This window comes from Peromyscus eremicus, chromosome 1 (genome assembly GCF_949786415.1).
Source record: "Peromyscus eremicus chromosome 1, PerEre_H2_v1, whole genome shotgun sequence".
NCBI lineage: Eukaryota > Metazoa > Chordata > Mammalia > Rodentia > Cricetidae > Peromyscus > Peromyscus eremicus.
The window spans coordinates 81,397,350-81,425,128 of NC_081416.1; the positions used below are offsets into that span (position 1 = coordinate 81,397,350).

The 27,779-nt window shown below is 43.7% G+C and overlaps 1 protein-coding gene across 1 annotated transcript; it reads left to right on the forward strand.

Annotated features, from left to right (window-relative positions):
• Positions 1-129: 129 nt before the first annotated feature.
• Positions 130-27,779, forward strand: Cdr2 (cerebellar degeneration related protein 2). The gene is made up of 5 exons (XM_059267582.1): positions 130-321; positions 12,544-12,656; positions 24,678-24,826; positions 25,072-25,236; positions 26,643-27,779. Exons 1-5 carry the CDS (start codon positions 246-248, stop codon positions 27,502-27,504), a joined length of 1,365 nt encoding a protein of 454 aa, XP_059123565.1. The 5' UTR covers positions 130-245; the 3' UTR covers positions 27,505-27,779.

Sequence of the window (27,779 nt, forward strand, 5' to 3'; positions counted from 1 at the left end):
GCCGGGCAGCAGGCTTGAGGAGCCGGCTCCGGGCGCCTCCCGGGGTGCGCTCGCTAGGGCGCTGGCCGTTGGGCGGCGCGAGGCGGACGCGGGGCGGCGGCGGCGGCGGGAGCTGCGGCGGGGCCGGCGCGTCCCGCCCGAGGGCGGCTCTGGCTGAGGGCGGAGGGGCCGGGGGACAGCCCGGGGCAGCGGCCGAGGCGGCACGGCGGCGGCAGAGCCCGCTGCCCCCGGACGTCCCCGGCGACATGCTGGCAGATAACCTGGTGGAGGAGTTTGAGATGGAGGATGAGCCGTGGTATGACCACCGGGACCTCCAGCAAGGTGAGGGCGAGGTCGCCGGCATTGCGGGTGGGGGCCCGGGAGGCGGCAGGTGTGGAAAGTGCTAGAAAGTTCCTTGGGGTGGTGGTCTGGGATGCGCGGCCGGGGACTCCTCGCGCTCACCTGGCAGCGGATCCGCCCATCCCGGGCGCCGGGAGCAAGCGCGGGGGCCCACGGTCCTGCGGATGCGCAACACTGGCTGATGCTTGGCGCTTTAAGAAAGAGCTTTCGGGGGGATGAGCGGATCTGTCTCCTTCGGGGACCTCTGAGGTGGCCAGGGGTGAACGAGCGTACCCCGCTCTAGAAGCAGGTTGCTGACTCGGCTCCGGGTCCTGCTACCCTGCTACCCTCATGCGCTTTTCTTGGCCCGCAGAATCTGCAAGCCGCTGCAGGTGGGGGGGGGGGGGCAGTACTGCTGTGCGGTACCCGCGCCATCGCTCTGTGAGAATAATGTTTTGTTATCCCGTTTTCCAGAAAGCAGGGGCTAAAAGAGTTAAAGTGGACTCCCTAAAGCCGAATATGGGAGCGAGTATTTTTGATCCCACACACACGGGATGAGGAGCCTGTAGACAATGTTCAGACAGACATTAGCATCCCAATTTATAACTTACTCAGTTGGATGTCAGACTGCTTTGTTTTATTACTTAGGCGCCGTTCATCGAATGCCAAGTGAAATTATTTGAGAAGAGTTCTATCATGCCCTTTTTTTCTACTTCTTGCATTCCGGCTTTCAATTAGAAATTATTCTGCCTTGGTTTTCTTGATTGCGGCATCTCTAGAGAACAATCTCAAGAGTGCCCTCAGTCTGAAGCCAATGGCACATTTGCTTGCACATTCGTAGCAGGATTTTGCACTTGAGGACACTGATAGACTCTTAACACACAGATAGGCGCCTTTAATTCTCCCGATAACATCAAGTGTTGCCATAGGTTACCTCTGGCTCAAGTAGATACTATTGTGGAAACTAGGTTTTCACTGCAGACTCCAGAGCAAACATTCTTAACCACCATGCAGAGTGATCTTCAGTAATTCTTTCAAGCATCCTGTTTGTTGTATTCTATAGAATTATTTCCACTTTAAACTTGTAGTGAAAATTAATATCTCTTGGAGTTGGCTATTAAACACTGTTCACAATTCCACTGAATGTAACAGTAAAAGGAAAATGTGGTCTTGAATGACCTGTACTTAGAAAAAGAAAACAAGTACCTCTTTGGAGAGGTGGTAATTTGTTTGTTATTTGTCTGTCTTGATCCCTTAATGTGCAACGACTTAAGCCCAAATGGATCCCTGTACTTCTGTAATTGAAGCTACCTAGTAGTTTCAGCACCGATTTGCCATCGCATTTCTCCATGTCCGGAAGACAGTTTGGTCATACATTTAGCCTATTTCAGATTGGCCCCATAAGGATTGATGACCTACTTTGATACTTCAGGACTGAAGCAATCACTGTGCGATTGCAACATTTTACTATATTGATGTTACATCAATTCATGTAATCCAAGTAAGAGATTTTTCTTTGCCATGTTTAAGAAGCAGCCTAAATCTTGAAGGGCAGGTTGGTCTCTCCCGTATCTAGCATCATATATTACACTTCATAATAGAAACTTGAATTAATACTTGTTGACCTGAACTGAAGCACTCTCTCACACAGGACTACTGTTTTCACGGCTGTCCTCTATCCAGTGCCCTAGTCCACCTAACAACCAAACCCACCTCCCCAGGAGGTTATCAGGACAACCAGTTGCACTATCTCAGACTACTGAGCAGTAAACAAAACACGTTTGGGGCTGTGTGTGTGGGATTCTTAACTTCTGATCAAAATGAAGTTGTCACATCTTCAAGTTTAACAAATCCTAACCTCTGAGCTTATTTACTATCAATTTCCACGTGGAATTTCCTCTATACTCTCCAAAGGCTCTTACATCTGTTATCACAGTGGACTTTGCCATAGCGTCTGTATCATAAATAGCCATTTGGAGTACAAATGGAAGATGTGAAATCCCAACTGTTAGCTTGTCAGTTGCCCCTGAAAGAATGATGGCTGCTCCTTTGAGGGTATTTTCAGTGTTGCTAACTTATATGTTAAACAGTTTTGTGTATTTGGTGTGCTGGGTTTGATCCCAGGGCCTCAGTGCATGCTAGGCAAGCAGTGTACCCCTGAGCCAGCCTAGAACTAAACTTTAAACAGAGTTTACAACTGTTTCTCAAGAACATATTGTTTTCTATATACTAGGCATTCATGTAGGCAATAGCCCACTGTCCTAGCCAGCTGTCTGTTAGAAAGGTAGAGCCCCACTCACGGGGGTGCATTCATGAATCCATTCAATAGAGACATCTGGAGATGTTAGCAAATGTAGACCCTCAGCATTTGCTGCTAAGTAGTTTGGGGCCAGCCCTGTCTCTTTGGTAGATTAAGGAGCTCTAGTCGGATTTTATCTTGTGTTCTTTATCATCTTCATTATTAACTTAGGTAGATTTGTATTGCATAGATGGCCTAAAACACCTTACAAACGATTTTAAGACTTGTTTGATAGGTTCTTACTCCGTAGCCCAGGCTGGCTTTGAACTCACACAATCCTTCTGCTTCACTGTCCTAGTTAGGGTTATGATTGCTGTGAAACACCATGACCAAAATAAGTTGAGGAGGAAAGGGTTTATTTGGCTTACACTTTGACAATAGCCCATCACGAAGGAATTCAGGACAGGAACTCAAGCAGGGCTGGATCCTGGAGACAGGAGCTGATGCGGAGGCCATGGGGAGTGTTCTGCCTAGCTTCCTCAGCTTGCTTTCTTATAGAACCCAGGACCACCAGCACAGGGGTGGCCCCACCCACAATGGGCTGGCCCCTCCTCCACCAATCACTAATTAAGAAAATGCCCTACAGGAGTGTGTACAGATTATCCTACTGAGGTATTTTCTCAATTTTGGTTCCCTCCTCTCTGATAACTCTGTCAAATTGACATAAAACTAGCCAGCACACTCAACTTCCCATCGAGCTTAAATGTGTAAGCCATAGAGCCTAGCTTTATTTGGGGTGAGGGGTGGTGGGACGTACCATGGAATGTATATGGAGGTCAGAGAGACTTGTAAGAGTCAGTTCTCTCAGTCTACGTTCTGGGTCCTGGGAATTTAACTCAGTTTATCAGGCTTAATGGCCAGTGCTCTTACCACACTAAGCCATCTTACCAGTTCTTATTTACTTTTTGAGATAGGATCTTGATGTGTAACCCAGGCCAGCCTCAAACTCATGGCAATCTTCCTGCCTCAGTCTGCTGAACGATTAGATTACCATGCCTACTTTCTCTTCTTCAATGTGTTACTTACTGTGTGTTGGAGAGGAAGTGCATGCCATGTGCATGTGTGGAGGCAGGTCTCTACTGCCTTTGCATGGCTTCCTAGGATCAAACTCTGATCCCAGGCTTGGAAAGCAAGTGCCTTTGCCCTCTAAGCAAATTTATTTTTACTCTATGTATATGTTTGCCTGCATGTATGTATGTATGTATGCTACGTGTGTGTTGTGCCCAAGGAGGCTAGAAGATGATGTCTGAACCCCTGGAACTGGAGTTACAGGCAGTTGTGAGCCACTGTGTGGGCTCTGGGTACTGAGCTAGGTCCTCTGCAGGTGCTCTTAACCTCTGAGCCATCTCTCCAGCCCCATGGCCTGCTAAATAAAACAATTAAAAAAAATTTTTCCAGCAGAGCACAGTGGCAGGTTTGATGGTACATACCTTTCCAGGTGGATCTCTGTGAGTTCGAGGCCAGCCTGGGATACAAAGCAAGCTCCAGGCCAGCCAAGGCTGTAATAGTGAGAATCTGTCTTTAAAAAAAAAAAATTCTCTGAAGCCTTAGGACTATCTTTTTTTTTTTTTTTTAATTTATTAATGGATGCCATTATCTAAGTAGACAAACTGTGTCAACGTTTGTTAGGGCCTTCCTTTCTATTCAAGTTAAAATAACGAAAACATTCTAACCTCAGTCAACTCTGGTCTCCTATTCATATCTTGTTACGTGTAGAGCTGCGCAGACACAGGATTGCTTTGACGAAGAGACTTTTGTTAGAAGACTGTGTTGGCACACTAAGAATACTGACAGTAATCTCTGGGCACGGTCTTTTCTGGGACAGCAGGAGCCTTCTGTGTAGGTAATGATGGCCCTTGCTTTGAAATGTGCTCCAAGAGCAAAGTGGAAAGGCTTCAAAGACTGGTTTTCCTCTAGACCAGCTGCCGTTACACTTGTCACTTGTGGAGCGATGCAGGCGTTAGAATGAGGATTCGGGGTGCAGGTGTATAGATCACTGAATGAAGTCGTAGTTTAAAGGAATCCTGAATTCCTTTGCAAGATGAGTACGTCTTTCTAAATTTCAGGATGAGCTCATCTCCAAATTCCTAATGTGCATTTAATTGCTGCGTCATTGTTTAGAGGGTCATTAAAACTGACACCATCCTTTTTCTTGATGTTTATGTTGAGGTGGTGTGTGTGAGAGAGTGTGTGTTCTCAATTATAGCAATGTTGGCAACAGATATTGAACAGAAACGTCACCAGATGACGCATTTGACTTTGTAATAGGAAAATCTTCCAGCCTTCGTGTTACTGAGTTACTGCTGTAGATTACAACTAATAAAATGCTGTCCTTTGCTTTTTTTGTTTGTTTGTTCATGTTTAAGAAACAAGTAAAATGAGAAGAATGTAATAAGTTCTGGAAGAAAGATCTTTTAAAAAAAAAAAAATCAGGTACTCTTGCTAATGTTTTGGTCCAAGTAGAGGGCTGAGTGAAATCTGTTTAAAGCTAATAGCCTACATTGTGAAAGTAGAGCATATTAGGGCTAAGGATGTGACTCAGTGGTCGAGCCCTTGCTTATTGTGTATGAGGTTCTGCGGTTGATTCCCTAACATTAAAGAAAAAAAAATTACCTGCCAAGACTGATTAATAAAAGAATATCAAACATGTAGAGCACTGATGCATTGTAAATCTATGATATTTATAGTGACTGCCTAAGCCAGGCCAGTTCAGTAGGATTTAGAAAAGACAGTGGAAATCCTTATTGTAATAGAGAGAGAAACAGGTGTGCAACGCCTTGGAACTATATGGTTTCGTTTCCTTTTGTGTTGTAATTAAAAAATTAAAGGATGTTCAGCATTCTCTTGTTCCCTCCACCAATTACTTAGAAATGCTTCTTGGGTTTCCTGCCATTCTTTGGCTCTTTTTGGTTATAGAGGCCAGATGCTACATGACAGGAAATGACGCTTGTTTAAAGACTGAAACAGTCCGTTGTCTTTACAGTGACAGATGAAGTAATGTCCTATTAGACAGTGTGACTTCACAGGTGCTGTCTTGTAGTTAAGCTCTGACTTGCTAGAATTTTAAACATTTCATGAAATATTCAAGAGACTGCAGCTTCAGGTTGCTGAGCCTGGTGGGGACTCTCTTTGACTGGAACTAAGGGTTGAGATAGGGCTGAGTCTCAAATTCTTGTTTACTTGCTGTTGACTAAAGGGAAACAAACAAGCAAACAAAAACAGGCCATATCCGACCTCTGCAGAAGTCGGAAGCACACTGCTGGCTGTGAGTGGCATAAGCAGTTCAGAGCTGAGTGGAAGTGCCCGAGGAACTCGGGAAGTCTAGTTCCTGAAGACATTTCAGTGCAGATGTTTTTGTAGGTTCACTTGGCTTAGTTTGCTTTTATTTTTTGAAATGAGTGAGAATTGGCCTTTATTTTGTGAGAATTGGTTTTTATTTTGTGTTTTTCGTATTTTCCATTACGTGTATTCATTGTGTATGGTACTGTGTTATTTACAGACACTCTCATATAAGTATATAATGCATAACGAAAATATTCCCTCCATATCTCCTGTCTACCCTTTGGTTCTTCCCCGCCTCTCAACGGTCCCTTTTGTTCCTCTAGACAGTTTTGCTTACTCCTTTATTACATACACACATACATACACACACACATACATACATACATACATACATACATACATACATACATACGTGGTTTTATGTATCTGTGTCAGCTCGTGTTAATTGCTAGTTAAGAACATTGATGGTTAGTTTCTGAACTGTCCCAGTGAGGTAGTATCACTTTAGAGCAGGCCTGAGAAAGGCTTAGGTAGTATTTAGGAGATGCTGATGCTTTAATGCTGTGTCTTTGTTGGGGTGTCTTCAGTTTTGTTTTGTTGTTTTAGATGAATTTATTTTCTATGTATGGATGTTTTGCTCGCATGTATGTGCACTATATGTATGCCTAGTGCCTATGGAGGCCAGAAGAGGTAGTTGGATCCCTGGAGTGGAGTTATGGATGGTTGTCAGCCACCGTGTAGGTGCTGGGAATTGGATCTGGGTCCTCTGCAAGAGCAACATGTGCTCTAAACCACTGAGTCATCTTCCAGCCCTTGACTGTCTTTAATAGTGCGATGGTTTCTGTGTGGGCTATGCTATGTACATATGCTATGAGTAGAAATAATTATTGCACCATTAGCCATATGTAGTTTTTTATTTTGTTTGAGTTTTTTGTTGTTTTGATTTTTTTTTTTTTTGAGACAGGGTCTCTTTAAATAGCCCTGGCTGTCTTGAACTCACAGAGATCTGCCCCTGTTTGTTTGTTCTGTTTGTTTGTTTTTATTTATTTATTTAGAGTCAAGCCTCACCATGTAGCCCTGGCTGGATTGGAACACATATGTAGACCAGACTATCCTCAGACTCACTGAGATCTACTACCTGCCTCTGCCTCTGTGCTGGGATTAAAGGCATGCACTGCCACTCACACACAGTGAATGTACTTCTTTTTTGTTCTTGTTTTGCGTTTGAGACAAGGTCTCAATGCACAATCCGGGCTGGCTGGGGACTTGCTGTGTGTAGACTAAGGCTGTCTTCGAATGTGTCGCAATCCTCCTGTCTCTGCCTCCAGAGTGATGGGATTACAGGTGTTCTTCACCATGTCCAATTATAGCTTTTTCATTCCATGAAAAAAAGACAGTAACTTGGCTGGGTGTGGATGTTCTTGCACTGGGCAAGCTGGCCACAAATACCCAGATGACTGAACTCTTCATTTCTCGCTGTCACTTGCAAGTGATTAAATCCTTCTGTTAGGGAGCTTTGTGATCTCCTCCTTGAAGTAGTGTGTGGACATTACTTTCTTCAGCCTTCAAACTCTACAGACATGGGTTTGAGGATTTAGTTCAATTGTTGAGTGCTTGCTTAGAATGTACAAAGCCCTAGGTTTGAGCCTCAGCACTGAGGAAGGGAAAACAACAACCTCCTTCACAGGCAGGTGGGGGCACATGCCTGTTATTGTAGCGCTGACAATGTAAGACAGAAAGATGGAGTCTAGGACCAAAGTTATGTGGTGAGACTGTATATGAGGGGTTAGAGGGGAGGTGGTTAGGGATGTTATTTCAGAACACTTGCCTTGTGTGTGCAAGGCTCCAGCGATGGGAGAAGACAACATTACACAGATGTAGATGATTGAGAGTCCTGGTGATGTGAGTTAGAACCTGCTGACTATAGTTTCTGCCTTGCCTGTGTGTGATTCACCATGTGCAGTTTATTGATACTTTAATAGTTTTGTGCTTCAGGTTGTCTCATCTGAAAAACTAGGTTTTGTATCCTATAAAAACATGCCAAGATTAATGCCTCTTAAATGCTTTGAGTTGTTGGTAAAGGTTTTAGTTTATGAATACAAGATAGCATTTGATTGGCTTCTTTACTGGCCTTAATGTAATAATGGTAATATATATTTTAATATTGTTAAAATTCATCAGAGAATATATTTTAGCAACTGTCAATACTGTTTCATTTTAAAATAGTGAAAAATATGTAAAGTGAGTATGCTGGATGTCTGGCACAAGTAGTATAATCTTGGCTGCTTGGCAGGATGGGTAAGAGGGTTGTGAATGAGAGGTCAGCCTGGTCAACAGTGGGACCTTCCTCTCAAGAAAAAAGAACATAGAAAGTTTCCCTTAGGCCATGGCCCGTCTAGTCTCAGGTTCTCGGCCACTTAAACAGTGTCAGGTATGGGTTCCAGCTCTTCAAATGGACCTTAAATCCAGTCAGAAAAGTGGTTGGCTACTCCCGTAACATTTGTGCCACTATTGTACCAGTCTGTCGTGCAGATAGGTTACTGTTGTAGGTCACAGAGTTTGTAGCTAGGTGATAAGTAATGTCGAAAGTATGTGCCAGCACCATGGACACTAGTCAGTCGGGGTGGAACTTCTAGTTAAGGATCAGCTCTGTTTGCGGTTTCATTGACATAACTGCCTTCAGCAATAGTTCCTTACCATTAGGTTGTGGAGAGCAATCACTAGGCTGTGATGTTTTGAGGCTTCTGGGGAACCCCTTCGGCCATTACTCAACAAGATGAAACCCAAGCCTGGCACTGGAGGTTTTACTTGGTGGCATAAGATGTCTAGTTGGGGCATTGTCTCCCCTATTATTCGGTGACTCTGTTTAGATTCCTTTCATTTATGTATATATTTGTATATATATATATTTGTGTGTGCATGCACACATACACGCACACATACCTAAGCTTCTACAGTGGTAGGTTTCCATGGCTTTTCAAATGGCCTTTAGTGTTAGTTGTCCCTCCCATATTTCTTCCTTTAGCTTTCTCTCCAATCCTGGAGAAGATCTGGGAGAAGTTGGGGAAGAAAAGAAACATAATCAAGATAAATTGTATGAAAAAAAGTGTATATGTGTACACATATACATGTACATGTGTATTGTTTTAGAGCTGAGCTGGACTGGTGTATAGTGGGTTTTGTTGCTTTTGGTGTGCAGCTAGAGTTTTCCTGCCTGGCCCACAGTCAGGACAAATCTCTCTCACCCACCGGTCCCACAGCCGCTCAGACCCGACCAAGTAAACACAGAGACTTATATTGCTTACAAACTGTATGGCCGTGGAGGCTTCTTGCTAACTGTTCTTATAGCTTAAATTAATCCATTTCCATTAATTTATACCTTGCCACATGGCTTGTGGCTTACCAGGATCTTCACATGCAGCTTGTCATGGTGGCGGCTGGCAGTGTCTCTGCTTCAGCCTTCCACTTCCCAGCTTTATTCTCCTCCTTGTCCCACCTATACTTCCTGCCTGGCCACTGGCCAGTCAGTGATTTATTTATTGACCAATCAGCAACACACTTGACATACAGACCATCCCACAGCATTGGTGTTTTGTTTTGTTTTGTTTTCCTTGGTGAGGAAAACCAACCCAGCACAATACTAATTATGTTGTTGGGTGGGCTTTACTATATAAGGAAGTTTGTTTTTTTATTACCATTTATTCTAGGTTAACTTTTTTTTGTTTTTGTTTTTTGTTTTTTGTTTTTTTCGAGACAGGGTTTCTCTGTGTAGCTTTGCGCCTTTTTCCTGGAACTCACTTGGTAGCCCAGGCTGGCCTCGAACTCACAGAGATCCGCCTGGCTCTGCCTCCCGAGTGCTGGGATTAAAGGCGTGCGCCACCACCGCCCGGCTCTAGGTTAACTTTTACTGCCAATAGTGATGGTTAGATGTTTAATGGGTTGATGTTAAATCTTATTTGTCAACCTTTAAAAATTAAGCTTAAAATCATGTGGGTTTTTTATGATACATATTTGTGTGCCAGTAGCTGAAGTGACTTGCCATAGAATACAATTCAGAATTTCTCTGCCATGGTGGTCACATCTTACATGGTTGCTCTTTGCCTGCTTCTCCCATTTCAACTCACTCCACTCTCTTTTCTTGCTTTCTTCTTATTAGCTACTTGCCAGATTGTAGAATATGATGAGTTATTTCCTGGCTGTCCCATGATGACTTCCCATCTTTCAAGCCATAGCTAAAATTAGATTCCTCCTTACATAATTTAACTTTTCCTCCCTTATAGTCAGTATCAAATTAATCAACAGATCCTTACAGCTTTTACTTTGAAGTCATGTTGAAGTCTGTTCCTTCTCTCCATCTCCAGTGTCTGGTCCAAGCCGCCATTCTTTCTCTCAGACGATTACAGTGTCGTCTTATCACTGTGCTCTGTCTTTGTCCCATTCAGGGTGTTCGTACGGCAGACAGCCAGAATGACCCTGCCAAGCCTCTCTGTTCTCTCCACCTACTGTGGAGTAAAAGGCAATGTCATGTGTCTCTGGTTATTCCTCCCCAAGCTGGCCGTCGTTGGAGTCCCTCTGACTTACTCTCTGTGTCCCATTCCGCTCCAGTCTCATTGGCCTCCTTGTGATTCCTCCTGGGGACTTTGCACTTGCTTTGTCTCTGCCTGGAGTTCTGTTCCTGCAGATGTCCACTTCCTCAGTGTCTTCACATCTTTACTGCCATGTCGCCTGTGGCTCAGCCTCTCACATCTACACTCCTCCATACATCTTCCTTGCTTTCCGTGGTCTCTCAAGGAGCTGCTGTTCTGTTATATATTCTATCCTGCGGCTTTCTCCCCATAGACTATAAGCTCCAAGAAGGCAGAACATTTTTTAAAATCTGAATTCTTTATAATCCCCAAAACATAATCTGATACTACTGAATGTATATGTGAGCATCTGTGAATATAGTCATCAAAGCAGCATCTGGTGGTGATGGTGCTGTCATGTTTGAAAATTAGTGCTTATGTTCTGCCGAGCTTCCCTAGTAGCCTAGGAAAGTCAATAAAGCCAGACTTTCACCTGTTCTGTGTAGTGTTCTGTAGCCCGAGTTTAGAATAGTGCCCAGCAACAGACATCTAATGGCATCTAAACCAGTGCCTGCTAGAAACACTTTGTGTATTGCAACTTAGTTTGGGAAGAACTTCTATTATTTCATTTGATTGCTACAATCTGATATTAACAGAGTAGTCACTTCTCCAAATAAGACAGTTAGGAGTAGGGACCTTTAAAATTGCCATATGGGGGACTGGAAAGATGGCCTAGCAGTTAAGAGAATGTACTGTTCTCACAGAGGGCCAAAGTTCAGTTTCCAGCACCCACATGAGGCAACTTACAACCACTTTAATTCCAGCTCTGGCTTCTGTGGGCACCTACGCTCATTTTACATACCTACACACAGAGAGAGACAGAAACACACACAATTAAAAATAACAAAAATGAAAACAGTTAAAATCACGGTTCTAGAAAATGCTAGTCAGAGCTGGACCTTATACCTTCCTGCCCAGAGGTCATCCCATTTCCCACTGTATCATAGGGCTGGCCCATAAAATGTGCTGCACAGTTAATTATTTCAATGACTTGTGTCACTGTAATTGCTGGAATTTTTAAAGTAAAATCTTGGACTCTGGCAACACCTGCAAGCTAAGCTCAGCCACCTAGCTCCAGTACACCATTAAAGACAAGTGACAGTAGCCGGGCAGTGGTGGCACGCACCTTTAATCCCAGCACTCGGGAGGCAGAGGCAGGCGGATCTCTGTGAGTTCGAGGCCAGCCTGGTATACAGAGTGAGTTCCAGGAAAGGCGCAAAACTACACAGAGAAAGCCTGTCTCGAAAAAGCAAAAACAAACAAAAAAAAAGACAAGTGATAGTATAAACAAAACATTTATTTAGTGTGGCTACACTGTGAAGAGGAACAAATCTGAGAGGCCTAATGACTTGTAACTCCAGTTTCAGGGGATCCAATGCCTGCTTCCGACCTTCAGTGGTACACAAACTCACATAGGCAGGCACACGTGAATAAAAAAAAAAATTAAGGACTCCAGACATAGCTGAGAGTGGTGGCGCACATCTTCAATCCCAGCACTCGGGAGGCAGAGGCAGGTGGATCTCTGTGAGTTCAAGGCCAGCCTGGTCTACAGAGCGAGCTCCAGGACAGCTACAGCTAGACAGAGAAACCCTGTCGGGGGTTTGACAACAAACTTTGACAGTTGTGTTTACAGCAGCCTGATGGGAATTTTAGAGGCTGCTGAGAGGCCTGCCTGTGCTTTGGCTCAAGGACCCATCTCAGTGTCAGGATTTGAATATATCTATTACCAAATGATGATGTTAGAACTGTTTTACTGGATGGTCATTCCTGAACTAATGCCCACATCTCTCTAAAGCAGACTGCTGTCTGACTAGGGTGCATGAACGAGTGCTTCACCTGCCAGCTGACCCCAATTCTGAATTTCAAGTAGAACTCACAGTTCCTTCTAGGCCGTTCTACATTCCACTGGGATCTGCCTTGCGTGCGTTGGGACTTGCCTTGTTTATTTTAAGAGCTGGGTTATGTAAAACGTCGACGTGAGCTCATACTTGCCGCATTCTAAGATGTTTGTTGTGCTAGATCTCCAGCTTGCTGCTGAACTGGGAAAGACGCTGCTGGATCGGAACACAGAGTTGGAGGATTCTCTTCAGCAGATGTACACAACCAATCAGGAGCAGTTACAGGAAATTGAGGTAATTGACTCAGTGAGAGGGTCACTTCTCTCTGATGTGTGGCACTTTGCTCTGGAACCAGTTATATACTACTAAATAACAGGATTCAATTTCTAAGTGGTGTTTTTTGAGAAACTGAACCACTAAAGATGGTGTATACTTTCTTTAGGTTTTCCTAGTATGTAACTCAGCTCTGATTTAAAAAAAGTTTTCTAGCCAGGCATGGTGGAACACATCTTTAATCCCAGCACTTGGGAGGCAGAGGCAGAGGCAGATCTCTGAGTTCAAGGCCAGCCTGGTTTACAGAGTGTGTTCCAAGCCAGCCAGGGCTACACAGAGAAACCCTGTCTCAAAACAAACAAAAGTTTTCTCTTTACTTTTAGTAAATATAGAAGAAATAATCTAGTATTTGCCAGTATGTAAAGTAAAATGAAGCTGTACTTAGTCTTTTGAGTTTTTTCTTTTAAAAATTAGTTATGTGAGCTGGGTGGTGGTGGCGCATGCCTTTAATCCCAGCACTCGGGAGGCAGAGGCAGGCCTATCTTTGTGAGTTCGAGGCCAGCCTGGTCTACAGAGCGAGATCCAGGAAAGGCACAAAGCTACACAGAGAAACCTTGTCTCGAAAAAATCAAAAAAAAAAACTTAGTTATGCGATATGTAAGGTATACTACATAGCCCATGCTCAGTGAAGAGAACCACCCGCACTGTTGACGTCCCTGTGTGCTCTTCCTTGGTGACACCTCCCTCCCTCCAACTATCAAGCACTATTTCAAATTTAGAATTGGGGAAGAAGTTTTGTTCTCACACAATATCTGATTTTATAGTGTGTTTAAACTGCTGTGGCACTCAAATAATTTAAATTCTTGTTTGTTTGTTTGTTTGTTTGTTTGTTTGTTTGGGACAGTCTTGTTCTGTAAGCCAGGTGGGTTTCAGACCTGCAGTCCTCCTGCCTCAGCCACTGTGAATTTCTATGAAGTAAACATATCCATGTAGCCAACACTCAGATAAGGTGTGAAAACGTTATCAGCAGTCACCACCCCAGGAACCAGCATCTCCCCCAGACGTCCTAGATAAACCTCTGTTTGAACTTCACATGAGTGGAATGACTTGGACAAATTTTAAACTCTTTTTTCTTCAGTGTCGTTTGGTGCTGTGCATTGCACGTGCTGAATACACATTCTACCACTGAATTACAACTCCCTGGCGCTAAACTTTTCAGTGTCGATTGACAATGTTCCTTGGGTTTTCGTTTTGTATTTTTTGTTACTGTTGTTTTAATTTAGAAAAATAATAAGCCAGGTGTGGTGAAGCACACCTTTAATCCTCAGCATTCAAGCTGAGGCAGGTGGATATCTTGAGACCAGCCTGGTCTACAGAGTGAGTTCCAGGACAGCCAGGGCTACACAGAGAAACCCTGTCTAAAAAGGAAAAAAAAGCAACACAATTGGGAACCAAAAAGTCAGCCCTTAGCTCATCACCCAGAGAAATTTAAATTCAAAAACTGTCCTAGAACAAAGTTGTCAGAATGGGTAAGGAATTACTGGTAAATTGGTGAAAATAGTAGGATAAATCCCTGAAACTCTGACTTATTATGAAGAATGCCAAAGACTGATTGTTTTGGGGGGTGGGGATTTGAGACAGGGTCTCACTATACAGCTCTGGCTGTCCTGGAACTCCCTCTGTAGACCAGGCTGGCCTCAGACTCACAAAGATCTATCTGCCTCTGACTCCTGAGTGCTAGGACTAAAGGCATGGGCCATGCCTCCATCTGTTTGTGCATATTTTACCTGCACGTATGTGAGTGCGCTGCATGCCTGTTAGGTACCAGAGGAGGGCACTAGGTCCCCTGATACTGGAGTTAGGGATGGTGAGTGCTGGGAACTGATGAACCATCTCTCCTGTCCCCCTTGCCCAGCTTTTTTATGTGGGTGCCGAGGATGTGATCTTTTTTTTTTTTTAAGATTTACTTATTTATTATGTTTACAAAAGAGGGTGCCAGATCTCATTGCAGATGGTTGTGAGCCACCATGTGGGTGCTGAGAATTGAACTCAGGACCTCTGGAAGAGCATTCAGTGCTCTTAACCTCTGAGCCATCTCTCCAGCCCCGAGGATGCTATCTCCAATGCTCATGTAGTGTAGGAAGCATTCTGTCCATTGAGCCGTTGCTCCAGCCCCTGTTCCCTGGGAATTGTAAAGCATTTTGTGCCTTTACTGCATTTATTAATGTTCTATTTTATATTGTACTTATTTCTTAGCTGACTTTTTTCTACTTTCTCAATTCCCGTCGTAACACTAAGACTGTTGCCATGTTTATTCATAGTCTTTCACACATAGTAGGTAACTGGTTAATACTTTTGAAGGTGTGGAGGGAGCACTGGCCTTTGTATCCAGAGACTTTGGGCATAAGCCCTTGATTATATTTGTAAATAGAGAGTTCAGCCGTTCTCCCCTTAGGTCTGTCTGCTCCATCATGGAATGGTGACAAATTCTGGCACTACATTGGTACAGAGTGCTCTGGGCGGATGATGAGATCATGAGAATGTGTTTTGGACTCCTGTAATTATTACATCATTACTCATTTCAGAATATTTATAGTGCAACAGTCTTAATTCTGGAAAAAAAATCCTGTTGATTTAGTGGACAGTAGATCTTAAAAACTTGGCAAGGTAAGGCTAGGGAGATGAGATGGCTCAGTTGGTAAAGTGGTCGTCATACAAACACAAAAACCTGAGTTTGGATCCCCAGAACCCACATAAAAGCCAAGCATGATGGCATACATCTCTAATTCAGTGGGAGCAGAGACAGGTGGATCCCCAACAACTTGTCTAGCCTATGGGTAAACTCCAGGTTCAGAGAGAGAGACCCTATCAAAAAAAAAAAAAAAGACACATAATGTCGGCCTCTGGCTCCACACATACATTATGCTACACATATAAACACACGCCAACTTGATAAGCTTTAATATGTGAATTTTATTTTCATATTCCTACTTCTCTACCCCTGTATGTCCTACAGTGGAAATATATTACTGTAATCAGGTAAAATACACTTTGAGTGTTTAATAGGAATTATTTCTTCACTATTTTTGTTTTGTTTTGTTTTTGTTTTTCGAGACAGGATTTCTACATGTAATTTTGGAGCCTGTTCTGGATCTTGCTCTGTAGACCAGGCTGGCCTCGAATTCACAGAGATCCACCTGGCTCTGCCTTCCAAGTGCTGGGATTAAAGGCATGTGCCACCGTAGCCCGGCTACTATTTCTTCACTATTAAAAATTATTTTTACACTAAATTTCAAAGACTTGGCTATAATTCACACGGCTGGGCAGCTAAATTTCCTTTTTTGTTGTTGTTTCAACATGTAGTCCTGGCTGGTCTGGAACTCCCTGTGTAAACCAGGCTGGCCTTGAACTCAGAGATCCACTTGCTTCTGTTCCCCAGGGCTGGGATTAAAGGCATATGCCACCATGCCTGGCTCCTGGCTTTTCTACACCATGAGTTCTGGGGATTTGAACTCAAGTCCCTGTGTTTGCAAGGCAAGCACTTTCCCAACTGAACTGTCTTGCCAAGCCTGATGTTCTTGACATAGGTTGGCTTTTCTTTCTTTTCGTTTTTGTTTTTTTTTTTTTTCCCAGAGCTGAGGACCGAACAGGGTAGGAGTTTAGTTTAATTGTATTAATTGTATTAAGCTACCAATAGTTTAGTTTAATTGTATTAAGCTAGGCAAGCGCTCTACCACTGAGCTAAACCCCCAACCCCAACCCCTATAGGTTGGCTTTTCTGTCTGCTTTGCTGCCACTCTCACGTCCCCCTCAGCATGGCAGTCAGGTCTGAAGTGGTGTCCCAGATTCTGAAATGAGAAAATGAGAATGTTAGAGCATGTATGGACTTTGAGGTGAATGGTGGGAAAGGTAACCTATTACCTAGAACCTTCACTTCTGTATGAAGTGAAGAAAAATAAATTTGGAGATGGAGGCTGACAGCACATTGTTTGGTGTCTGCTATACACAGCACTTACTTAGGGAGCCAGTGTTTTCTTTGCAGTTGCCGACCAGATGAGACTCCCTTGTAGATTGTCTGTGCCTGACTGAGTCTTGAAGAGTGAATGGCTTTTCTGATTATTGGTAGCTTAATACAATTAAACTAAACTCCTACCCTGTGAAAACAAGCTCCTTGGCATTCTTGGGTTATCCTCAAAGCCAAGTCCTCTAAGGCTAAGATATCACAAGTTCTTCAATGGCTTCATTGTATTTTTATCACAGATTTTTATATAGCGAACAAGAGGTACTTTCTGTAGGTTTTTAGTGGCCTCTTTATACTTATTTGCATGTTGATTTATTTCCTGTACGTTGGCCACAAGCCTAAGTTGACATTTTTTTTTTTAAAGATTTATTTATTTATTTATTACATATACAGTGTTCTGTCTGCACGAATCCCTGCAGGCCAGAAGAGGGCACCAGATCTCATTACAGATGGTTGTGAGCCACCATGTGGTTGCTGGGAATTGAACTCAGGACCTTTGGAAGAACAAGCAGTGTTCTTAACCTCTGAGCCATCTCTCCAGCCCGACATTTTTTTTTTTTAAGAGACTTAACTTGGGATCTGTGCAGTATGTGGTATGTATTATAAGTATCTCCCCTTCAGGTTTCTGAATGTGATGTTGGGGCCATGAGAATAGAGTCTAAATGGGAATTACTGGTTAATAGGCTTTTCCCAGGAGGTCTGTAGCCAAGCCCATCACAGAAGCTTTCAAATTAAACCTTTCTTGACATTTGTACTCTGGATTGTGATACTGAACACAGCTGTTGTGAACAGAGGTCTAAAAATTAGTATTTCGCTAATTAAATTGTAATCCTACTACATATGTAAGAAATGGGCTAGATAGAGAACACTTTCCCAGAAAGAGAGGGACAGTATCCGTCAAGCAATTGAGTTGATTGTTGTGTTGTCTCGAGAGAAGTGAGGGTCCTCGAGGTGCTGCTGTACACAGGAACAGGTACTCTGACAAATCATTTCGTGTGTGTGGATGCTTTGCCTGCATGTGTGTCTGCTCCGTGTGGTGCCTGGTGCCTACAGAGGTTAGGAGAGGGTGTCAGAGACCCTGGAACTGGTCTTATAGACAGTTGTGAGCCACCACATGGGTGCTGGGAACTGAAGCCAGGTCCTGTGCAAGTGCGGCAGGTGCTCTTAACCCCTGACCGTCTCCAGCCCCTGGAGCAGGTGTTCTGAAATAGCTTGCAAAGAGCTTATGTTTGGAATGAGGCCTATGGATAACTAAAGTGCTTGGCCCGTGTTTGTGCCACAGATCCTGTTAGCTGTCTGTCAAGGTCTACAGTAAGCCCTTTCAAATGCATTGGATTATAGCACCAAATGTGGTTCAGTCTCAGAATCTCAGTATTTAGGGGCTGAGACAGGAGGATTGACAGTTTAAGGCCAGCCTGCATAGCCAGACCTCCCCATCTCCACTAAACATTGAATTACTAATGAAATATCATATTTAAATAGCCAGCAAATATTGTAGAAACAAATCATGAATACTAGTACAGCATATATAGCAAGTAACAAGATCTTGTGGCCATCTGGAAACTATCATACTTTCAAATAGTGACATATGTAAGTAAGCATCAACATTTCTGCAAACCCTACAGTAGGATATGAAAAAAAACTTGTGATTCTATTGGTGGTAATGCCCCTGTTAGTGCTGTAGTTTATGGCTTCCATTCATCATTGAAGGAAATGCCAATTTTCAGTTAGAAATTTTCAAAATAGCTGTCTTCCCCATCAGAGTTCACAGACCCTCTCTAAACTCCGTCTGTGGACCCCAGGCGAAGAGCTGCTGGGTTAGACGAACCAGCCAGAAGCAGCACAGAGATGGCTCAGCTGCTGAGAGTTTAACAGCATGTAATGCTCTTGCAGAGGGCTGGAGTTTGGCTCCCAGCTCCCAGGTTAGGCAGCTTACAGCTGACTATAACTGGCTCTAGGAGGAATCTGACACCTCTGGCCTCCACACACTCCTGCTTCTATGTGTGCACATGGTATGTGTGTACACACACACATACACACACACACACACACACACACACACACACACACACACACACACATAGTAAAAATAAGTTTTTCTAAAAACTTCCCTTTTGTGTGTATGAGTGTATGTCTGCACCGTATGCATGCAGTGCCCAAGAATGCCAGAAGAGGGCATCAGTCTGTAGTTACAGACAGTTGTGAGCAGACGTATGAATACTAGAAATTAAATACTCAGGTTATCTGGAAGAGCAGCCAGTGCTCACTCATAACTGCTAAGCAATCTTTCTAGCCCCATACAAAATAGATCTTTAAAAGATTTTTTTAAATATCCTCCCCCGGGAGACAGGGGAGTGGGGTGAAGTCCCTGAAGGAGGGAGGTCCTTGCATATGTGTCTTCAAAAGTTTATGGTAGGGATAGCTGTTGAATTTAAGACAGAGAATCCATAGCTAACACAGGAAGCTGATAGGAACTCTGAGGTGACTGGGGAAATGATGAAGCTTGGTAAATACTAAGAGTATGAGGTTTCTCTTAAGTTGTTGTGACTACTCTGAAATGAAAACTCACAGAGAGAGAGAGGCACTAAAATGAAGATACCTTGAATTTGTTCTGAGATGACCGAGGATGATGGCAGTAGAGGTGAGATGTTTGTGTTGTGATGGTTAAAACTGGATGATGGGCATAGGGGAGCTTACTAATAATACTTATTATTTATATGTTTATTGGCTGGAGAGATGGCTCAGAGGTTAAGAGCACTGGTTGCTCTTCCAGAGGTCCTGAGTTCAATTTCCAGCAACTACATGGTGGCTCACAACCATCTATAATGAGATCTGGTGCCCTCTTCTGATATGCAGTCATACATGCAATCAGAATACTGTATACATAATAAATAGATCTTCTTAAAAAAAAACTATGTACATTATTTATATCTTTAAAATTATAATAGCTTTAAAACCTGGTGGGTAGGATTTAGTTATCTGTAGAAAGTCAGAATTTGAGTCGATTGAGAAGTCATGAAGTAATACAAAGTTAAGGTAACGAGCTTGTAATGTTAGGGAATTAATGGTTTTAAGAACATATGGGGCTAGGCATGATGGCGCACGCCTTTAATCCCAGCACTCGGGAGGCAGAGGCAGGTAGATCTCTGTGAATTCAAGGCCAGCCTGGTCTATAGAGCGAGTTCCAGGACAGCTAGGATTATACAAAGAAACCCTGTCTTGAAAAAAAAACCAAACAAAACAAACGAAAAAAACAAACAAACAAACAAACAAAAGAACATATGGGTATATAATGTTGTGGTAAAAAGTGATATATCAGACAAACTATAACTGATTCTAGTGAATGACAGCAACCAAGTGATGTGAAAGGGAAATAGTAGCCATTAAACTTAGTTTGGAACTAGAGTTACAGCTTACAGGTAGTACACTTGCCTAGATTCAAAACATAAATGTACATACACATGTCAGCGTTTATCTTGGTGAATGCTAAAGCCCAGAGAAAAAGCCACTGAGCTTGTATCCTGCACACCTTGATGCTACAAAACCTGACTGAGGTGATGAGGTCAGTGAAAGGACAGATACACAGAAAAGTTGAGATTAGGTGGGCCATGCTCACTTTGATGGAGGTCACCAAATGTAGCAGCAACCCGAACTTAAGTGTTTATTTTGTACATCTGAATGGAGGAGACACATCTTTTGTATACAGTTGAACAAGGAGGCAGGTTTAGCTAATCTTGGTGGGAGGTTTCTGCAGGGGAGCAGCTTCAGGCTGTAATTATCCAGAAGGAAGAAGCTGTGGTGTTTGATAATTTCTCTATATACTGATCAGTTCATATATACTCATACAGACTGGAGGAAGTCTTTGTCGTTTCCACGTGTCTGAGGCTTCAGGAATCCTTGACATGGCTGTGCTGTGTCAACAGCATAGCTTCATTCAGGACTTCATCTGCTCCTTGCACATTCAGGGCTTCCTTAGCTCCCCACACCACTGGGTCAGGAGAAGGGGACTTCCAGGATTTTCCATGTCCAAGATCTACATTTCCCTACTAATAAGTACATGGTTTATGCTCTTCACATATTAGTAATCACAGAGGTTCTGCTAAAATTGCAGACTCTGAGGTTCTGTCCTGGTCTCGCTGAATCAATATTTGGGAGAAAGGGTCTAGGTCCCCACAGTTGTCTTTCAGGTGAATTGCACATAAAAAGTTTAAAAACTAATTCTAAATAAAGATGGCAGTAGCTACCTCTTACTGAATGAACGCTTTCATCATTTGCCAGATACCATACTAGACTCTGTGTATTAGCCTTCGTGTAAATGAATATATTTGCATATGTAGGAGGAGAAATAATGGATAGTTAATAAGGAATAAAACATGTATTTTATATGCATAAATGGGAGGTGCTCAAGTGAGTGACTCTCTTAGAGGTGGCTTTGGAGTCTATCCTGCACACCATAACGGAGAACAGTATATTCTTGGAGCAGGCATAAGATGGCGGGAAAGGACTTTGACTCTAGAAGACAAGTAGCTAGAACTAGTGCTGGCCCCTGGCCCAGAAGTCGAAACCTGTGCTCAGTGGTTAACCTTCGATCTGCCTGGTAGATGGGGAGGGATGTACATGGTGGGCAGACAACTTTCCTGCATCTGCTTCTCAGCTGCCTTCAGTAGTCCTTACACCAAAAACACATATTCTGAAGCCTCATATCCTGGTCACATATATATTAATCTTTATAGCCTCATGGGATTCTGATGAGGAAGTGGTTTTTTTGTTTGTTTGTTTTGTATTTTCGAGACAGGGTTTCTCCGTGTAGCTTTGCGCCTTTCCTGGAAATTGGTTTGTAGACCAGGCTGGCCTCAAACTCACAGAGATCCGTCTGCCTCTGCCTCCCGAGTGCTAGCATTAAAGGTGTGCGCCACCACCGCCCGGCCTGATGAGGAAGTTACAGAAAAATTAGCAATGGCAAAGGGTCTTCAAGCCTGCACTCTGAGCTAGAATACTACTGCCTCCTTCACCACTCTGGTCTTGTCCTCACTACAAGACTCCACTCATAAACTGGCTTTTTATGTGCTCTCTGTGTGACAGATGTGTCCCACGTAGAGGATGCAGGAATAGTTTCTGTTGTAAATAATTTGTGTCTGATTATACAGTTCCCTTTTTTAAAGTTATTATGATCAGTCCCAAAGAATACTTAGGACTTGGGACTTATATAAATTATAAACTGTCTTATAAAATATCTATTATATATTCATTTATTTTGAGTGTGTGTGCGCGTGCGCGCGCACACACACACACACACACACGCATGTGCATGCTCGAGCATGCGCACACGCTCAAGCATGCATACACGCACGCACATTGCCACCCCTGTCACATATATTCCTTTGGCCCTAAGCCCTTTACCCAGTCGAGTGTTCCTAAGAAATTAAACATTCCTGTGGATGACAGGAAAGCACTGTGTCATTGCTAGCCGGGGCAGAACCAAGAGCTTTCTTCCTCGAGTCTGTAAAGGCTTCCTGTCAGAAGCTGAGTAGCTGTTTTCCAAGGGACCAAGAGAAGCTTGTGGAGGTGTAGGCAGTGAAGAATGAATGGACCGTCGTAGATACCATGCTTCATGCTAACTTTGCTCATTTAATCATGTCAGTTCTAGCAGTTACTAACACCTATAACCCCTTACCACTTCCGAACCCCAGAAGTTCTACTGATGTCTTATCCCTTAGGTTTACAGCAATTTATTTGCTAGCAAATCTTGAACTGATCTGAGATTGTTTGTAATCTTTATATTTTTTGATGTGGAAGTATCAATGCTTCATTTCAGAGTCCTGCCCAGACCTCACAGGAGTGTTATAAAGCATAAGTTATAAATACTATGGTTTGTTTGGGAATGGTGATGGTGGTGTTAATTCAAAGAATTTTTCAGAATACTTTTGGCCCCAAGAGATTGCTGTGAGAAAGTTGAAGTTAAAGAGGGGTTTTGTTCTGTGTATACATTATGTAAGCACCTGAAAAGGGATCATACCCTATCACCGAATATCACTGAGCTCTGTTTTTTTGAAAGAAGCCTGTTGAAGGCCAGCCATAGTGGTGCACACCTGTAATCCCAGCACAGAGACAAGTCAGGAGGGCCAGAGATCAGAGCCGGCCTGGCTGGAGACTCATAACAGACTTGGTCTCAAAAAGCAAAGGTTGCCCAGCCGTGGGTTGTGGCAGCACACAGTTTTAATCCCAGTACTTGGGAGGCAGAAGCAGGAGGATCTCTGAGTTCCAGGACAGTCAGGGCTACACTGAGAAACCCTGTCTGGAAAAGCAAAACAAAAAAGCAAAGGTCACTTGGCCCTGATGGTACTTGAAGAGTTCTGTAAAATACCTCAAGAAGTGTCTTTAAAGTCAAGTCTGCTTCCATATGATTACACTTACAACCTCTTTTTTTCCTCTTCGGGTTGTCTCCAGAGGACTAGGAGCAGGAATGTTCTGTTTGGAATATATGCTCCACTTTAGTGTGGTGGGTGGAACCGGGGAAGGAGGGACTCCAGGTGACCTAACTGGCATTAAGATTGTGCTTATTCATAACCCTTATCCTTGGTCTTCAGCGGGACTAAAATAAATAACCTGATAAGGATCTTGTGAATAAGGATGGTGGAGACGGCATTCTTGTAGAATAGAAATAATGAAGTTTTGATATCTATTAAAGTAGCTGGTAAAATTAATGTATTTTTCACTAGTTTTTGTCTGAAATGCTTCACTCAAGAAAAAAAAAGATTGATTTTTTTTTTCCAAGTGAAAACTGTAAAAAATTTTCTTCCATGTTAAGCTTTTCTTTCTTTTTCTTTTGGCTAAACATTTTTTTTAAGCCTTTTCTTTTTTTTTTTTTTTTTTTTTTTTTTGGTTTTTCGAGACAGGGTTTCTCTGTGTAGCTTTGCGCCTTTCCTGGGACTCACTTGGTAGTCCAGGCTGGCCTTGAACTCACAGAGATCCGCCTGGCTCTGCCTCCCGAGTGCTGGGATTAAAGGCGTGCGCCACCACCGCCCGGCGCCTTTTCTGTTTTTTGTTTGTTTGTTTGGTTGGTTGGTTGGTTGGTTGGTTGGTTGGTTTTTCGAGACAGGGTTTCTCTGTATAGTGTTGGTGCCTTTCCTGGAACTCTCTCTGTAGACCAGGCTGGCCTTGAACTCACAGAGATCTGCCTGCCTCTGCCTCATGTGTGCTGGAATTAAAGGCATGCACCACCACCGCCTTTTCTGTTTTTTAAAGATGTTGTTTGTATATATATGAATCTTACACCTGAATATGTGTATATGCACTGTGTGTATGCCTGATTCCTGCAGAAATCAGAAGGCCCAGGTCCCCTGGGTGGTGTTAAGCTGCTGAGTGGGTGCTGGGAACCGAACCCATGTCCTCTGCAAAGAACAGATCTCATAACTGCTGAGCCATCTCCCCAGCCCTTATTAAACATATTTTGTTTAAACTTTCATCATGTTTCCCAAGCTTTTCTTCTTGTGGGATTATCATATTTCACTTTGGGTTTTCTTTTTGAATATTAAGCATATATTTTGTAACAATTAACTAACGTCATGAATATAGGAGTATTGGAAAGCATTAACAGAGCTAAACACATCAAGGACATCTTATGTCTGTTTCTTATTCAAACGGGTAGTTTTTATTGGGATTTAACATTCTTTTCCCATTAAATAAACCAATGACACTGTGGTATAATAAAAAGTTCACATTGGGTCTTTGTCCCTCCTTCCTGGTGTAAAACTCTAAAACCCCTGTTGTCCTGAGTAATAGGATGAGAAATGACCGCATTATTAAAGGGTTGCAGGCTAGCCAGGAGAGGGCGGGCACACTGTCGGGCTCTGGGAGCTTCAGGGCTGGCAAACACATCTCCATGCCAGGAGGGTGCTGAGCCCACAGGTGGAAGCCCTAAGCCCTCACTGGCATGAGTTGGTATTGGAGAGCCAGAGAATCAGTGTTGAAGCATGCAGGCTGTCTTATCTGTGTTGCCTGATGTCACTCTTGTTTTACAGTATCTGACCAAGCAGGTGGAGCTTCTGCGGCAAATGAATGAGCAGCATGCCAAAGTTTATGAGCAGTTAGATGTCACAGCCAGAGAACTGGAAGAAACCAACCAGAAGCTAGTTGCTGAGAGCAAAGCCTCGCAACAAAAAATCCTGAGGTAAAACTTCTGTCACTGAGGGCAATCTACAAAGGAGGTATTTAGTATAATTTGAAGTAGAATGTGCCTGTAGGGGGTTGGGCAATAAAGGATAAGGGTTCATTCTTTTAGGAGAATGAGGATTAACTGTAAATCCTTTCCAATTAAGAAAGCCAAGTTTGAGTGACTCACACCTAATCCCCCTTCACTAGTTTTGATCTTAATTTAATGTGACGAGCAGCAACCAGCTTATGTCTTCTTCACAGCCTCACAGAAACCATTGAATGCCTGCAAACCAACATTGATCACCTCCAGAGCCAAGTGGAGGAGCTGAAATCTTCCAGCCAAGGAAGAGGGGGGCAGAAGACATGTGACCAGGAGAAACCGGCACCCAGCTTCTCCTGTCTGAAAGAGCTGTATGACCTCCGCCAGTAAGAGCCTGCCTTTCTGTGGATTTGCAAGCTAGAAACATCCCGTGTCGTTGACACATTCTGGATTACAGTAGATGAAAAGCTCCATTTCAAGAAGTGCCCTGTGGGGTGTTTACCCACCAACCCCACAGCTCCCCAGAGTTTTCTTGAGTGTGAGCAGCAGGAAATAATAGATAGAAGGATTTATATTGCGGAGATAAACAGTTAGAAAATAAAGGATAGCCTCAAGAGGGCCTGGAACCTATTCCAATGAGCCATGTCTCTGCCCAGGGTATTTATAGAGATGCCAAAGGGTGGAGCAAAAGACCTCCCCCCAGCACAGCCAAGTGCAGACCATCTCAGACACCTGCACTCAGGCCCGTGGTCCTAATCATCCTCTCTATGTGGACCTGCTGGGTAAAGCCACGAGGAACCTGAAAACGGGCTCCCACAGTGCCCCTTGCCTGTTAAACCACCAGTAGTTTGAACAAAGCCACTGAACTTCAAAAAGTATTTTCACCTAAAAAAATGCCTTTATAATTTATAGTTATGAGTTCGAGTCTTTAATAAATACTTACTAAACACCTGTTCCACTGCAGTTGATGTGCCAGACATCAGGAATGATGGCCAAAATAGACGACATGACTTGTGTCTTCATGACCTTTCCTGAAGTCAGATGCTCCATAACCAAGAAATAAATACACACAAGCTGCCTAAGATTGAATAGGAGAGGCCAATTAATGTTTCTCACCCTTTGCTTTATGTCACATTACCTAGAGAGATTTGGGGATTTTGAAATAAGATCTCATATAGCCCAGCTGGCCTCAAACTCCTGATCCCCCTGCCTCCACCTCCCAAGTGCTGAGATCACATGTGTGCACCTGGCATTGTGGATGTTTTCCAAGAGCAGATACTCTCTCTCAGGTCAGACTTTGTAGGTGTGATCCTAAAGCTGTCCCAGTGGTTCTGATGTGTAACCCAAGTTAAAAGTCCAAACATCATGTTCCTTAACCTTGGCCACACATTATGGACAACATTTAAAACCCTGTAGGTCCAGGTAGCAGACCAATTAGGTCAGAATCAATGGTGTGAGCTCCAGGTTTTTAAGACCACCCAGCTGATTGTGATCTGCAACTAGAGCTGAGACTCTCTGGTCCATTATATTTCCTAGTAAACAGTTGTCATTCTGCTGGTCTGCGAGTGAGTTTTCTATGCTACTCTTACTATTGGGAAACAAATCAGTCACAAAAACTGTATTTGCTTTCAAGAATTTTCCAGCCTCATAGAGTTTCATTTTAGCCACTGCTTATAGCACTAATGGGCTAAAAACTGGTGTCACAGCTCCTTTCAAAGATTTAGTTGAAAAGCCCCAGCAACCTCCTTTGCGCCATCAGTTGACCTTTAAATATTTCCATGTTTCCTCGTAGACACTTTGTTTATGACCACGTGTTCGCTGAGAAGATCACTTCCTTGCAAAACCAGCAGAGCCCTGATGAAGAAGAAAATGAGCATCTGAAAAAGACAGTGACGATGCTGCAGGCCCAGCTGAGCCTGGAGAGGAAGAAGCGAGTGAGTGTGGAGGCGGAGTATCAGGTGGTGCTGAAGGAGAACAGTGAACTGGAGCAGCAGCTGGGTGCCACAGATGCCTACCGAGCCCGAGCACTGGAGTTGGAGGCCGAGGTGGCTGAAATGCGGCAGATGCTGCAGGCAGAGCATCCTTTTGTGAATGGTGTTGAGAAGCTGGTCCCCGACTCTCTGTTTGTTCCCTTCAAGGAGCCCAGCCAGAGCCTGCTGGAGGAGATGTTCCTAGCTGCTCCAGAAGCACAGAGAAAACCACTCAAGCGCAGCAGCAGTGAAACGGTGCTCAGCAGCATGGCAGGGGGGGACATTGTGAAGGGCCACGAGGAGACTTGCATCAGGAGAGCTAAGGCTGTGAAGCAGAGGGGCATCTCCCTGCTGCATGAAGTGGACACTCAGTACAGTGCCCTGAAAGTCAAGTATGAAGAGCTGCTGAAGAAGTGCCAGCAGGAGCAGGACTCACTGTCACACAAGGCTGTGCAGACATCTAGGCTGCTGGCCAGGGACCTGACAGGACTGGTAACCCAGTCTGAGGCTGGAGCCAGTGGCTGGGAACCCACCCCTGTCAGCCCAGAGCCCACCACTTCCCCCACCACTACACCTCCAGAGTACAAAGCACTGTTTAAGGAGATATTTAGTTGTATCAACAAAACAAAGCAGGAAATAGATGAACAGAGAACAAAATACCCATCTCTCTCCTCTTACTCTTAATGAGACCTCCAGTTCTAGTCTGCCTGTTTACTCTCACCCCCTCCCGTTCAGACACAGCGCAGTCTCCAAAGCTTGATGTTGCTAAAGATATTTGTCTCATTGCTTTGTTACTTGGCAAGAGCAGCAGGAGAGGTGGCTGACAGTGTTGACTCCAGGGTCCCTAGGAAATCTCACGGTAGACTGGCCTCTGGTTGGTGCATTGATGAGGCTCATTTCCAGGGAAAGCCCTAGAACCGGTGGAGGGGGATCCATGTACTTGGAGTAGGCTAAAGGAC

Coding starts and splice junctions, on each gene's coding strand:
- Cdr2 (XM_059267582.1), top strand. CDS start 246: ATGCTGGCAGATAACCTGGTGGAGGAGTTTGAGATGGAGGATGAGCCG. Junction 322..12,543: donor CCACCGGGACCTCCAGCAAG/GTGAGGGCGAGG, acceptor TTGTTGTGCTAG/ATCTCCAGCTTGCTGCTGAA. Junction 24,827..25,071: donor TCGCAACAAAAAATCCTGAG/GTAAAACTTCTG, acceptor TCTTCTTCACAG/CCTCACAGAAACCATTGAAT.